The 15470-nt window shown below is 37.9% G+C and overlaps 1 protein-coding gene and 1 pseudogene across 1 annotated transcript; one reads left to right on the forward strand and one right to left on the reverse strand.

Annotated features, from left to right (window-relative positions):
* Positions 1-1853: 1853 nt before the first annotated feature.
* On the reverse strand, positions 1854-7286 carry LOC131783583 (uncharacterized; annotated as a pseudogene).
* A 3772-nt stretch (positions 7287-11058) lies between these two features.
* Positions 11059-15129, forward strand: LOC131774166 (uncharacterized). The gene is made up of 4 exons (XM_066169097.1): positions 11059-11454; positions 11767-12618; positions 13179-13409; positions 14010-15129. The coding sequence occupies exons 1-4, from the start codon at positions 11085-11087 to the stop codon at positions 14339-14341; spliced, it is 1785 nt and encodes a 594-aa protein (XP_066025194.1). The 5' UTR covers positions 11059-11084; the 3' UTR covers positions 14342-15129.
* The last annotated feature ends 341 nt before the right edge of the window (positions 15130-15470 follow it).

Here is a 15470-nt window from a genome sequence, read left to right on the forward strand (position 1 = left end):
AGGGTGGGCTGGGTGGGTATAATCAGGCATCAAATGTTGCTCTAGAAGCAAAATATTAATAACCCTCATCTTTCACGATCATTTGCACTATTGTGAAATATTCCTTGCCCGTTTCATGATATCTTTTGTTTTAAACAAAGCGACTATTGCATTTTGTTTTTAAAAACGAGGCCCCAATCGTTCTTAATAGTATTTCAAGCCTTCATGTAGTCTGATTTTCACATATTGATATTTGCGTAGTCACCGAACAAATGAGAAATAAAACCACCAGGAAAGTAAATAAATGACCAGCCACGAAAACAACACTTCGCTTTTCCCTATCAAAATCGCCACTTCCTCATGTAAGCCAATAACAATATAAGGAACACATGTGAAAATCAGTGCGTGTACACCTGTGAACAGTTTTGGTCTTGGTCCGCATTTTGGTCAACAAAATGAATACATATCGGTTAAAAAGATGAAACGTATGGACCACGTGCAAAGCTGTCAACTGTTTCTCGAATATTGCGCGTTTAAAATAAAGAATAATACATGGGCGCGCGTGGATATGAAATTTCTCTTCGAGTGTTGCAGAGCGCAGCGAACGAGTGAGATGTCGAGTTGAACACGAGAAGAGAAATTCCATATCTTCAAGCAACCATGTATTATTTTGTTATCATATAAACACAATAGCCCTTTAATGGGAAGAAAAATCGATTTCATTAATGAATGAAAATAAATGAGTCGACAATCCTCGAATAACAATCGTAGAGTGCGTTGGTGTTGATTCTTAAGATGGAAAAATGCGTTGAATCATGACTACAAAAACAAAAATGGTCGTAATTTTCAATTTACAAAATTCTCATTTATTGACTTTGTCCTTACCGATAGATGAAGGTCTTCAGGTAAACGGCCAAGATCGGCCAGAAGCAAATCTTCCTGTTGTCGATTTTCATTCTCAGCCGAAAGAAATGCTAACACCAAAGCCACGGAATACACAAATTTCGGTTTTTCTTTTAATATATTGGTTTTATTCCCCTTCTAGGAAAGTTTGAACCTTACCGTCTATCAACGATACGGATTTTTTATTGTTTTAGACGCCATAATTTGAGAAAGCTCCGACAAACAACTCGTATTGAGAATCATGAAGGCTTGGCCGTTCATTCATCAACCTGACCGGGTGGCGCCAAAGGCAAGTGACGTGTAAGCAGCTGATTGGCTATATCAACACACGTGAAAAAATACGATATTTTTTCACGAATGTTGTTACGGCTTTTCTCCGGGCCAGACAACCTTGTACAACGCCGGAGTTTATGTGATAAATATTCAATTTACATCTGCAACCAGTTTTATTAATTTGGTAAATTCTGTACAGACATCACACCAACCAACTCGCGCGCAAAGTGAGAACACTGTGTGGAAACTTGAAATTATATTAAGAACGATTGTGATAAAGAAACAGGCAAAGAATATTCCACAATAGTGCAAATAATAGTGAGATGGTCGCGGAAAAAGCATTGCGTGACGCTCGGTTAGTTGTAAGATGAAATGTTATCACGTATCAGACGAAAAAACAGTATAAATTCTCAGTCTGCATTTTGTACCCAGTCTGCAGTCTGCATTTTGTACCCGGTCTGCAGTCTGCAGTCTGCATTTTGTACTGACCAGATTGGTATCGCTGGTTATGTTCGAGCGAGCCTGAAGTCCGGACCGAAATATCGGAGCTCGAAAAAAAAAATTTAGTGAGACTGTATGTTGAAGAGCTCCCGAGGACAAGCACAATGATAGAACAATGATTACTTTATACCAACTGAGGACGAACGCAGATGCGTGGCTCTTATAGTGCTTCTAAATAAGATGTAATAAGCTTAATGTTCCTTTGCCGCGCACAAACTATTACAAAAATATCTTTAGCTATAGTGGCACCACTCTTTGGATTAGACTTCCCCGTGACATAAGACAAGCAGAGTCCCTTGGGTTATTAAAGCGTTTAATTAAAGAAGTACGTTCAGGCACGGCATTCTTGGAAAGCAGCTTTAGTTAGGTTTGTGCTTTAAGTATAGTTTTTATCATATCTTATCCATTTAATGCATGTTTATATGTTTTAATGTTTTTATGGCTGATGAATTGTCCGTGGGTAAATAAAGATTATCTACCTACCTATGTGCCTCAATTTTATCGCTTAACAAAAGATAAAATAAGTACGTTTGGCTCTTTTGTTAAAGTTGTACTTTAAATACGTCCCATCTCCTGTTCTAAAACTTTCTTCATGCCCATTGACAATGGCAGGTCCGACTTGACTTCTTCCCACATTTCCTTAAGGACCATGACAGTGTTGATTTCCTGTCTTCTCAGGTGGTCAAGTACAGAATTTACTTTCCCTTGTTCGGTCCAGTGGTGCTTTTGCATGAGACGGGCAAAGAACCTCTCAACACTGTCTGCTCCACTTTTTGGTTCTGTGGAATGATTGCAACTAGCTATCTTATTATTTTCTTCCTAAAAATATTCAGTTGGATAGGGTAGGCTGGAAATAACAGTAGACAACCATTGGCGTATTTTCATTTGGCACACTGGGTAATGAAATTTTATGCATTTCAAATACATATCTTCCCGTTGAAATTAGTGTGTGCTTATTAAACCTCTATGCAAAACCCAACAATGATATGAGAGAGAGTAAGTGAAAGCAATGATTGTTGTTTTAGTCATTGTTGGCGTTTTCACTTTACCTCTTCAATGTGATTGTTTGTTTGTTTAATGGTTGATCCCATCCTAAGAACGTATAACAACCCATTACATGTCTCTTTCAACGGGAAACAGATAGGTTTGTTTCACCTTGGTGTGATTGAGACGCTGTTTTCAAACATTGCTCGCCCAGTTACAAATTTAATTGACGCGGGAATAGTCTCACTAAGATATATTTTCGCATTGTGAAAGGAAACATGAAGCCATTTTCTTCATGAGTGCTGGATATAACTGTTTACTTTTTATCAGAGGGTTCAGTAACGAACTCTGAAATCCTGCAATCTGATTGATTCATCAGCCTAGGTCGGTCTTCATTGGGATAAACTGTGGCCGAGGTCGTGAGGCCTTGGGCGGTGCTTAAGACAGAGGGCACAGTTTTTCCCGATACAGACCTCCTGGCTACTGTAGGCATTAGTTTAGTACCTGAGGCCATTATTTCCCTTTCTATCTGATTTTTCTCTTTCTGCTTGTGTACTCGTATGAAGCTTTCAGCAGAAATTAAGGCAGACTCCAAAATGTCAAGAGCGCTTCTTTCTACTGCAAGAATCCTGCAGTTATTTTCTTTATTCTTTAGAAATGAGGTGAGTTCTTCCTCCTGGACCGCCAGTTACCCTAGCTGCCAAGTAACACGCATCTCTTTGGTCCTCTTCAGTTTTCAGTTTGTCCAGACACGTGATTACGGTTACAGGAGCGTGACCTGGTATAGATGAAATGAGGTGTGATGCATCTATGTCACGTGCAAAATAGCAAATTAATCAAAGTTCCTACCCTGTTTGTCTCAGAAGTACCCTCAATCTTTGGTCGTAGCATGACAGACTAACTAGGTGAGCTAAAATGCAAGCAAATCATTGAAACATTTTACTTTCGCTATTACCTTTTCAAAAAGGTGCCCAAATTAATAACACCAAAATGACATACTTGCAAAAACAATTTTACAATTTTGTCCAAACATTTCTTGGTGGCAAGCACTAATTGCGTTGTTTGTCTGAATTTGTAAATACATGCACTTCACTATAAATTTGCACAAAACTACTGGTAGATAATGACTGAGTCAGCGGAGAAGGCTGACAGATTGCTTTGTTTTGTTTTTAATTATTATTATTTTTTGGACAAAACCATGCACAACGCGAGGGGGCACCTCACATATATTGCAGTTGCACAGTTTCTACCGGTGATTTTTCCCCAGTCCTCTCCGACAAGACACTTCTACTAAACATGATAATTGCCATAAAGTTACGTAATGAATTATTAGTAAAATTTTGCTTTCATAATCTGATTATATGATTGTATGAGCTCCTACCATTTCTTTGAAAGTGAGCCCGGATTTTCCTAAGCGGCTCAGTGTAAATGCCTTTTTCCAGTCGACGGTCGTTTCCTTTTACGACAAAAATTACAGCGTGTACGCATTTAGAGAGCGGAGAAGTCTTCTTTGTTGTCTTCATCGGGTCCTGCCCTCCATCGCTAGAGCGATTTTCAGATTTTTCGTGTTCTCTCTCAATTTCCTCTCCAGGGCGAATTCTGTTCACAAATGAATCAACACAGGATTTAATTTTAGGAAACTTGCACATATAACTTTTGCAACCTAAGGGCCCTTACGAAACTTCCCTTCGAGGCTGCAATAGCGCAGGTTGTTTGGCAATTCCATGAATGAGAATCGGAGATAAAAAAAAATGTAGTTGATCATGCAGCATTCAAACTTAAAAAATTTCCAGCATGTGCATATAACCGCATTTGCATTGAGTTTTTCACAGACAGAAAGAAGGGTTGATATTTCAGAGGAAAGGGGGTCAAGATTTAGTTGCTAAAGTACTGTTTCCACAGCTGTTTCGTTTAAGCCCGAATTTAGATTTAGTTGAGGAATGCTTGGCCAAACCGCGCACCAAATATATTGACTGTTTATTCTTTTTCATCGTCATGATAATTCATTCCAAAACATTGCATGATAAATAATGGTAATAGGACTGAATGGAGTCCAATTCGGTCTGTAATCAAACGAGTGATCAACAAAATCGGACGACCGTGAAGCGGGAGTCCGATTCGTTAATCACGAGTATGATTACGGACAGAATTGCACGACACGAAGTCCTGTTACCGATTAATCATAACCAGTACAATTTTCGAAAAAAAAAAAACATCTAGAACAAATATCTCCAATAGAAACAATATCATTTTCAAGGTAAATATTTTTCCATTTTGGAAATTCCCCAGTTTTTACCCAGGATAAGTACTTGTTGCTATGGTTATTGTGATCAATTCTGTGATTGGTGGATTTAGCTGAGTGGACTAAGTATGATTGGCTCTTTCAACTGTCCGATTGCAGGTGTCCGCTTATAGTCAAGTATCCGATTATACTGTCCGATTACAACTCTACAAAATGGTTAGTGAAAAATTAAGCAGTCAGTGCACCAATCACATTTGGGGAAATTGTAATGGGTAGGATTTTAATGGTTTGCAGTGTTGATGTCTCATGTTTTAACAATAGCCTACATCTCGGATATTTATCTGCGGAGGTTCAGTGTTCGATCCGAGATGTAAGCAGTTTTCGGAGAGCGAAGCTCAGTTAGGAGCATATGATATTCACGGAAGTACAAGCGTGACCTTGCTTCTTTAACAACAGCATAACGCTTTCCATCTTGAATGAAATTTGAAAAGAAGACTTATATTATCGGTTGGTATTTTCCCCTTGTAGCTGGGGCAAATTCGGTCGTGGAAAGCGCTTAGACCAACCGCGTGCGGACTAAAGTATTTGACATATCTTATATAGATGTTATGCTTTGTCTTCGATTTTCATCGGAGCCAAGCTTTTCACACGTTTCCCCGCTGCAGGATTATAAAATTATGTTTATTTACCTTCCTGTCAGGATGTCCAGGCATTCATCCACAAGCTTTTCGTCCTGAGCGAAAAATCCCCTCGTGTCTAGCATCCGAATATATTTTTGCACGTAATATTCATGGAGCAGAATAGTACCTTCTCCTCCAAGTCCATGTTCGAAAGCGCTTTGAGTTTCTCCGATGGCTCGCTGTAGTGTTCCTGGTAAAAATTTTGATAAGAAGATGGAATTGGGGATGAATACGTACAGATAATAATTACTATTTTTCGCATCCAATTCTGTGAGCTCTATTTGAAAGCAAATAAACAAACCAAAATCAAAATAAAACAAAAGCATTGAAAATTGACACAAAAAAAGTAAAGTTGTAACGCATCACGAAGTCATCGTGAGTTAAAATTTCCAACGCTGTAAGTTTTACTATGAAGTGAAGTGTAAGACATCCAGTTTACTTTTAATTAACAATAACAGTTAACTGAAAGGCCTGAAAATCCTGGTCAAGAACCTGGCTGGACGTATCGCAATATGAAAGATGAAACAAAGCACTTCTCATTCTGCCTGAATAAACTTTATTCTTACCTATGAAACTGGTCTTTCCGGAACCTGCTGGCCCGATTAAGGCAATGCGGATTAATTCAATGTCGTCTACCTGCAAATCAAGGAAGGCTTCTTTCCTGATAAGTGGGCGACATTGAAAGTCGTAATTCATCAGTGTTTCTTTTAATTTGAGCATTTTTTCCTCTTCCTTTAGTTCTCTCGCTAACCTCTCTGCTTCGCGTCGTTGGACATCCAAATTCTCTCTTTGTTCTTCGTCTTCAATTCTAGTAGTTTCTTCGGCGTCACGCAACGCTTGCAAACGCAGTCTCTCTAACTCATCTTGCAACATTTTCATTTTCCTCTCGTGCTCCTCTTGGGCTCTGAGCCGACCTTGTTCGCGCACTTTCGGATCCACGCTGTCTGTTCCTGAGTATTCCTTATTGAAGTAAAACAAAACAAATAAATATGCAAAACATTATAGAAACTTGTTAGGATCTCTAAATATGTGAAAATTTTCAACGAAAACAGGTTAGTGTTCCTGGGCAATCTCCTTGCTAAGATAATACTACCGCATCTATTTGTTCTGGGACGATATTGGGAAGGATACGTCAGTATCAAATTAAAATTGACTTGTTCTAGACTTGTGTATTACTGAAAACTTTTGTGAATGGGAGAGAGGCTTACTTTGTTGATGTGTTATCAAACTTGAATTAAAATCCCTGTTCCGGTGACAAGTTTTATCTGTTCGCTTCAAGGGGCTGTTTCCATGAGCGGCGGCAATGACCATCTCAGAAGAAAGGAAACCCATCGATTTTTTGATCCAATTTTTGATAGTATAGCACATTGACAGAGGTGTTTTTTCTTAGAAAGTTCACGGAAGTCGCCTTTAATATGTCTTGAGGTAGCGACAATAGAAAATTCATTGTGGCCATGGAATAACGATAATGTCTTGCGATTGATGTTGAAGTTTTTGGATTCATCATCTTAGTAACCGTACTCCTCAGCTGATGTTTTGTTAAAGGAAACAAGGCGAACTTCAACATCAATTGAATGTTTATTCGAAGCGCCGCAAGGAATTCGAAAGTAATTGGAATTGGCGCATTGCCTGCTTCCATGGCAATTCCCATGCATCATTACTAAAGTTAAGTCTTTAGAATCAAATTTACATATACTCACAATTTTTGACTCTTCACTTCCCATTTTGAAATAGGAGACGATTTTGCAACACTCTTTCTCTTCTAAACTGACTGCACGATACAACGCTTTACGCTTTTCGTGGGACTTTGATTCTAGGAAATGACGTAGTTGACCCCAGATCTCCGGCCGTTCGTTTCTAGTTTAGCTCAGATTGCTTTGTTGTACATAACGTAGATAGTGAATAAGACATTTAAAGATCATTTCCCTAACTAAGGAGAAAATTATCTGCATTTGCCGACGTCGGCGACACTAGAAGGTTATCAGCGAAGTTTGCAATCTCAGCTAAATATTCGCTTCAGACCTTCTTTAGTGCTTCAATGTCGGGAAAACTGTAGTAAGATTTATGGTAGAACTCGATCCTCGGGAAATTGACAGGTCCGCTGATGATTTTTCAAAAAAAAATTATCCAAATCAGTTCATCGATCATATAGTACAATTCACTAGCTTCAATTTATTTGGTGGCCGTGAATTTATGATAAGCATCGTCTGAAATGATGAGATAGTACGCTATTACGTTACGACTAAGGACTTATTTCTCAGAAATAGTTTCCTCCCTGTCTGGAAGTTTGACGTTTCAATGACTTTCCACTGGCTGGCATTTCTTTCTAAAAGTACCTTAATAAATAAATAAGTATCGGCTAGAGATAAATCACACGGAATAAACAAAGTTAATTGTCGCCACCGTCTTGTGAGCGGAAGAGAGCCTTCTTAAGGAAACCAAGCCGCTCGGTGTCACGCACCTCCTGTCTGTTTGCGTGACGTTCTGTTTACCGGCATGTATTTTTCTCAGAAACAACGTTATTCCGGTTTCACAGAAAATAGCTGTTAAACATGGATAGACAGAGCGAAATAGAGCGATGTCGCAAACGACGATAGGTTGTCGCAAACGTGTCCTACTTTTTAACTGCGACCAAACGTACAGTTTTTACCCGGTGGAGAAACTGCCTCGACATGGAGGCGGTATTAGATAAGAACTCAACCTAGACATGGCTAAGACGTATATTTTTGTTTGGCGAGAATAGGTTCAACATCCGACGAGGAATTGCGATTTCCTTGCATTCAGCAAGCTAGTGCATAATTGAGCTACGAGACGGCTTACTCATATCGTCGACCGAGTCATAAATCAGGTAAATCGTTAGTAGGCTAAATGCTCGCTCTATGCAGTTAAAATCATCGGTGCATACAATATGAGTATGATCAATTTTGAATGAAAAGCATCTCTAAAGTCTACCGTAACATGATCTACATAAAGGGTCATCAAGAAAACTACGCAAATAAGGACTACTGTGTACGAGCATGGTCATTTTCAAACGTTTGAGACCAAATCTTCAAATTATAGCTGGGTAAAGTAGACTGTAGATTTTTTGTATAGTGTAAGGATGTTCTATTAAACATAGGTTTTAAGGAATACATTTACGTAATATTAATTCTGTCTTGTGCTTTTGATAATAAGTGCTCAAAGCTGTTTGCATGGCGGCTAATCGAAGATCAGTTTCATTGTTTGACATCTGTAGCTTGGTTCATTTCCTGCCTCATCTGTCATTTTAGATTATCTGATGTTATTCGTTATATTTTGTTTCCTTCAATTGGGGGGAAGATGTCTCGTGCCGCGTTTGTAAACATTTAATTTAAAAAATATCTGTGAATAAGAAATTCCCGGTATAATCTCGGTAAAACAATAAAAGCACCACATAGTCTGGCAGATATGTTTTTGTATTTGGAGAAAATGCACACTGTAAAGGACAACATTATGTTGGAATGAGTTTGTGCGCTTGAATATATCATAACATGAAAGGAATAAGTAACCCTAGTGACTTAGAACAAGTAATACATGTTGGAAATGAACGTTACAGTAGCTTGTCACAACTAGCGAGACAATCGTATTTACTGCTAACTGAATTACCAACAATGCTCTCATATCAGAAGATAATTACCAACTGGAATACAGTGAAAGCTATAGTGGTAGAGTTCATGGCGAGGTCACCATTGAGGACATTTAAGGGATATGAGTACTGTGTAGGCTTTAAAAGAGCTTTTGAGTCATTGAAATCAGAGAAATACAGATCATTTATTTTGGCAACAATTGCTTTTGTTTACTCCCCTAATAATGAACATTTTAAAGTGTTTGACACTCATGCTTGAGATATTTATGGTAAGAGTCATTCTCAAGGAACTTGTTTACTGTTAGACATATCATCTAAGCACTACGTAGTACAATACATGGAATGACTGAATTATGTGGGGTTAAAGGTTTTTATAAAGTTATATATAGAAATAGTTTTCGCGGAATATTTGTTTCTCTATTACTAGTAACCGATCGGAGCAGAGCTAAGACGATGTTCATTTACATGTATGACTTGAAAATTGGAATCTTTGATACCAGTAGTGTAAGCATGGAAGAATGATCGGATTTATTGGATGAAAATTGTGCGAATTATGATATGCGGGAATTATGTTTCGCGGGAAATCTAGTTATGAAAACAAAATAAAACGGGAAAGGGTTGACTCAAGCGTAAAGCACATATGGAGTTCCGAGTAAGAAGTTCCTTTGTTTGTTTGGTCATGCTCAAATTGTATGCACCGATGATTTTCACAAAAAGCCAGCATTTAGCCTATCAACGATTTACCTGATTTGTTATTCGGTATACATAATTTTTGTATTTATGTGACTTCAGCTCTTATTATTATTGCTTTAACACGTTTTTCTGAAATTGAGTACTTTATCAATTTTTTCTTTTCGCCATTGGGTCCCAGTAACTGGTTTCAGTAACTGGCACCCTTTACCTCATGACTGCAATGGTTCCAATACCTACACGCATACCACCAAAAAAACAACTCGCTCTTTACTACTTATATACTCCTCAAGCAAGCTCAAGTTAACGCTTTCAACAGCGTCTTGTTCTATTATGTCTCCCATATCGAAATTTTGGAGGGTAAAAATGAGCCCGATCACCACAAAAATCCCTTTCCTTCACTGACATAAAGAGATTCCGTTACCGTTTACATGACCGAAGCCATAATTAGGTTGTCCCTCATGTAAGAACTGAATTTTTAAGAAAACTTTTGTAACACTTGTAACTCGTGACACTTTTGTATTGATCACATTTATCACAGTTTAGTAATCAATCAAATCGTAAAATGTGCACGTTTGTTACACATTTCGGGCAATATTTCTTTTTTTCTTCATTTATGATTTTTTTGTTATATTTAATAAAGGCTTCAACCATTCTAGAAAATACATTAGATTTCCCTTGCATAAAAGCAATCAACAGAGTTCGGAGATTGGCGATACACTTGAAGAGCACTCAGGGGTTGAACAAACGTTTCCAACTACGAAATAAGAATTCAGGCTAGTTCGGGCAAGATTCGTTGTTCAAAATTTGAAATAGATCGAAACAACTTTTGGACAAACCATGGTAAGTTTTATGCAACACAACAGTAGTTGGAATAACTGAGAAATTTAGGTTGCCTTTTGGTTTGTCGTGTAGAAAGTAATTTCCAAAATTATGTCATCGAAGATCCAACAAAATTGAGACGTTTCGACTGAATAGGTGGTTTGTATCTCAACCAAGTTGTCCTGTTGTGGCTGTATCAATGAAATGTTAGCTCACTAACTTCCTGCTTGAAATAAATCACTCGCAACGAACAAAATTAGTTAATGCCACCGTTTCCGCGAACTGAAGGAAACCAAACCGCTCGGTGTCACGCACTTCCTGTCTGTTCGCGTGACGTTCTATTTACCGTCATGCATTTTTCTCAGAAACAACGACATTTTCATTTTCACGGTAAACAGCGGTTAACATGGATGAACAGAACGAATTAGAGCGAAGTATTTCAGACGCAATTGATGATGAACCACATCAGAACGCGAGGATAAAAAGTCGCAAACGTGTCTTTCTTTTTAACTGCGACAGAACGTACGGTTTAGACTCGGTGGAGAAATTGCTTCTTAACATGAAAGGCGATATCAGACAACAACTTAGCTTCGACATCGTCAAGACAAGTTTTCGCCTTTCTGAAATGTCGCATGTGGCTGAAAGGGCCATTCATAAACTAAAGATGGATGTTGCCTTTTTTGTGGTCCATGCAAATGAATCTCGTCTTTCCATAAACGAGGAAAATGCTGGAATCGGTTATGCGAAGCTCTATAAAGCCTTACTCCAAGCCACTGGTAAATCAATGACGTATTCTTTTATGTTTTTCAAACAATAGTTCTATTTTGCTAGTAGTGATTCAAAAAATACGTAATGATTTTACGATCCGTGCCAGAAATGTCTGACGAAGACTTTATAACATTTATTGGTGACGGATGCGCGATGAGATTCCTCTTAGAAGCAATTTCAATTTGTAAACAAAAAGATGGCCATTTCATTTCTCTTCCGACTTACTTTGGAGTCGGTGGCGTGACTTAAGTGGTTGACTTTCAAAAGCTTTTGTTTGTGCAGTAAACGAATGATTAATCGTTCTTTTTTCCTTTAACAAGACGGAAAGGTTATAGTTGTTATTGGCGGAGACGATCACTACAAGAATCAAGATGAAGAAGAATCATCTCTGATATCGCGTTGGGCCAAGAGAAAGGTTTCCTCTCAGTTTACAGATGAGTTTCTTGACGGTAGGAAAAGCTTCATCTTTTCGTGGAACAAAACTTACCGAAAGATTCACGAAGAAGCGCTATTGCATTATTTTGATCCGAGTAAGAGAGGACAGAAGTTTGAAAGGAAGCCAAATGATCGGCCAAGAGTGCCTGAGGAAACTCTTCACAAGACACCCGTGACTGAGAAGCCGGAAGCGAAAGAGCACGAGCAATTTACGGATGCAAGGGATATAGCACGAAGTTCATCGGAGAAAGAAGTAAACAAACAATCGTCTGTGTCGGAGATGAGGTGTTATGACAAAGAAGATAAATTGAAAGAAGAAAGAAAGAGTGGACAGAAGTTTGATTGGAAGCCAAATGATCAGCCAGGAGTGCCTCAGGAAACTCTCCACAAGACACCCGTGACTGAGAAGCCAGGAGCGAAAGAGCATGTGCAATTTACAGATCATCCACATGCAATGGATATTACGCACAGTTCAGCGGAGAAAGAAGTAAACAAACAAACGTCTGTGTCGGAGGCGGGGCATTATGACAAAGGAGATAAATTAAAAGAAGAAAGAAAGAAGGGCACAGAGAGTGAAGATCTTGAAGATAACGGGAATGGACTCTCGGAAGGCTGTACCAGAAAAATCGCTTCGAGGAAGGCAACGGAAACAAAAGAAGTGTTGACTTCTCATTCACAAGATACAGGCACAATGAACAGCGATGGCTTTGTCGTGGTAAATAAGGATCACCTTAGTGGTGAGGAATGAAGTAACTATTTGAGAATATCGATGTGTTCAATTTTGCGTTTTTGATGGGTTGGTTTTATTTTGAGTTGACACAAGTTTTTCTATATTTTTATGAATACGTCGATGAAATCTCCGTCACATGTAGTTAGATTTTTCTAGAACTATTGATTTTCCAGTAAGTATCTATCTTATGGATGCTTCAATTTAGTTCGATTAAGAGAGGTGATTTTGTCGATTTTTTTTCATTTGATGTTATTAACTAGGAAATATAGAAGACAATATTCTTCCATTATTATGCGTTAGGGGACTAGTCTGTGTGAAATGTTTTTCGGATTTATTGAGGTCCTCACATATTCAAGATAGTGTGAATTATATACACAATATCTTCCTTTTCTAAGAGTATTAACCTAGTCCGACGTAAGTTTCGGTTTTTGAATGCTGTTTGAAATAATGTACTTCCTATCTCAGAGAGATTTTAGTCCTTCAGTACGTTTACATTTGTTATTTAATGTTCTCTACCTCATGAAAACCAATTTTCTTCTCGCGTAACGGATATATTAAATATTTCAGAGTCGGAGGCGGGATATTATGACAAAGGAGATAAATTAAAAGAAGAAAGGAAGAAGGGCACAGAGAGTAAAGATCTTGAAGATGACGGGAATGGACTCTCGGAAGACTGTACCAGAAAAATCGCTTCGAGGAAGGCAACGGAAACAAAAGATGTGTTGACTTCTCATTTACGCGATATTGGCACAATAAACAGCGATGGATATGTTGTGGTAAAAAAAGATGACCTTGCTGGTGAGGAATGAAGTAACCATTTGAGATTATCGATGTGTTTAATTTTACCTTAAGCTATTGATAGATTTGTTTTTATTTTGAGTTGACACAAGTTTTTCTTTATTTTAATGAATACTTCGATGAAATCTCCGTCACATGTAGTTAGATTTTTCTAGAATTCTCGATTTTCAAATAAGTCTTTATCCTATGGATATTTCAGTTTAGTTATATTAAGAGAGATGATTTTGAAGATTTTATTTTTATATGATTTCATTGGCTAGGAAATATAGAGGACAATATTTGTTCCATTGTAACGCTTTAGGGGTCTAGCTCGTGTGAAATGTTTTTCCTCGTCCAGAGGATGGACTGAGGTCCTTACATATTTAAGATACTGTGAATGTTATACACAGCATCTTCCTTTTCTGAGAGTATTAACCTAGGCCGACGCAAGTTTCGGTTTTTGAATGCTGTCTGAAATAATATACTTCCAATCTCAGAGAGGTTCTAGTTTCTCAGTTCGTTTACATTTGTTATTTAATGTTCTCTACCTCATGAAAACCAATTTTCTTGTCGCATGTTTAGTGAACACAACACGTTTAAGCGATATTTTAAACTTTTCAGGAATTTCCATAGAAGAGCAAATGAACGGCAGAACAAAACATGGGACACTGATGATGAAATCTTTAGTGCGAAATGGCTGCCTCTCCTATAGAGACAATGAGATGGTAGTGAACCCGCAATGGATACCACCGGGTGGATTTATACCACATATAACTGAGCAGCTACAACATATGGCAGAAGCTGAAGTGATAATCTACCGTATGGAGGAGACAGGCGCTTTGATCGTTTTTACAAGAGAGGTTTCCAACTTATCGGTCGTTTATGACATGATAACATATTTTTGGCACATGATGACCGGGATGTTTGACCGTGTCTACAATCTGTTTCTTTAATATAACGATATTGAAAGGCAGCTCAATAAACTCAAGAACTGAAGCGCAAAAGTTAATTCACCATTTTAAACAAGCGGCAAGAGCCCTTAACCCCCTCCCTCCCTTCCCCCTTTTGTAAATAATTATATGCTAGAACCATGTATATGTCTTAAGAACTTTTTAGGTTGGTGAAAGTCAGTACTCAAATAGCAATCTGGTTGACGTTAAGGTAACGTTAACGTAAAACTTAGTTTATTGAAAACATCGAAAGCTAAGATCCTCTTCGGAAAGTTTGTCTCCAACTGGAAGTTGTAGACTGCCTGATTACCCTCTCTAGCTAGTGAGGTGTCAATTTAGGTCTAAAATCCAAATGGTTTAAATGGCTTCAGGGACAATTGCCCGAGCGTAATGGCTTTAAACTCAAGTTGATGAAAATAATAGGTCATTTTGTTTTTGCCTTTAGTTGAGCAGGTACGATGCAAGTTCTGGTTAAACTTAGATTAGAAGCATATTTACAGAGAGAGGTGACGGCTTTTAAATATGTAGGGAATTATTCAAAAAGGGGTTTCAAGAAAATTGACCTTTAGGCATTTTAAACCGACTTTTCACAATATTGTTATGCCATTGTTAGTGTTATTTTAGATAGTATTTTATGATCCTGACCTAAATGGCTTTTGTGAATTCTAAAATTTTTTTATTCATATGTTATAGTATCTACTTTAAAATATAATTTAATTCATGTGAAACACCTGTAAATAAGGTGGTGTGACATTTTATTATGTAATGTCACAGCTGAAAAGCTAAGAGTGTGACAATAAAACTTGTATTAAATATGATGGTCTTATTATTCCGTTTAGTTGACCGTTGTCGAGGAGAAGCTAAAGCAGAGTACTTTTTTATTACTATGAATGTTTCAGTTTAAGACTAAGTTTGAAGCACAAACGCCAAGTCGATATTACCATGTACAACATTTTGCTCCTTTATCATGTGTAATATATAAATCCTTCTAGTGATCTGTTGTTGTAACAAGTCCCTCGGAATACATCAGTAAAGAGTGAGAAGAAGATAATTCAAAGGAGGATTGTGGAATCCCTGCCGCCATGATTAGGGTATCAGTTGAGGTCGACAGACACATTAGGAAAGAGAACCT

Source organism: Pocillopora verrucosa, chromosome 6, assembly GCF_036669915.1.
Source record: "Pocillopora verrucosa isolate sample1 chromosome 6, ASM3666991v2, whole genome shotgun sequence".
Lineage (NCBI taxonomy): Eukaryota > Metazoa > Cnidaria > Anthozoa > Scleractinia > Pocilloporidae > Pocillopora > Pocillopora verrucosa.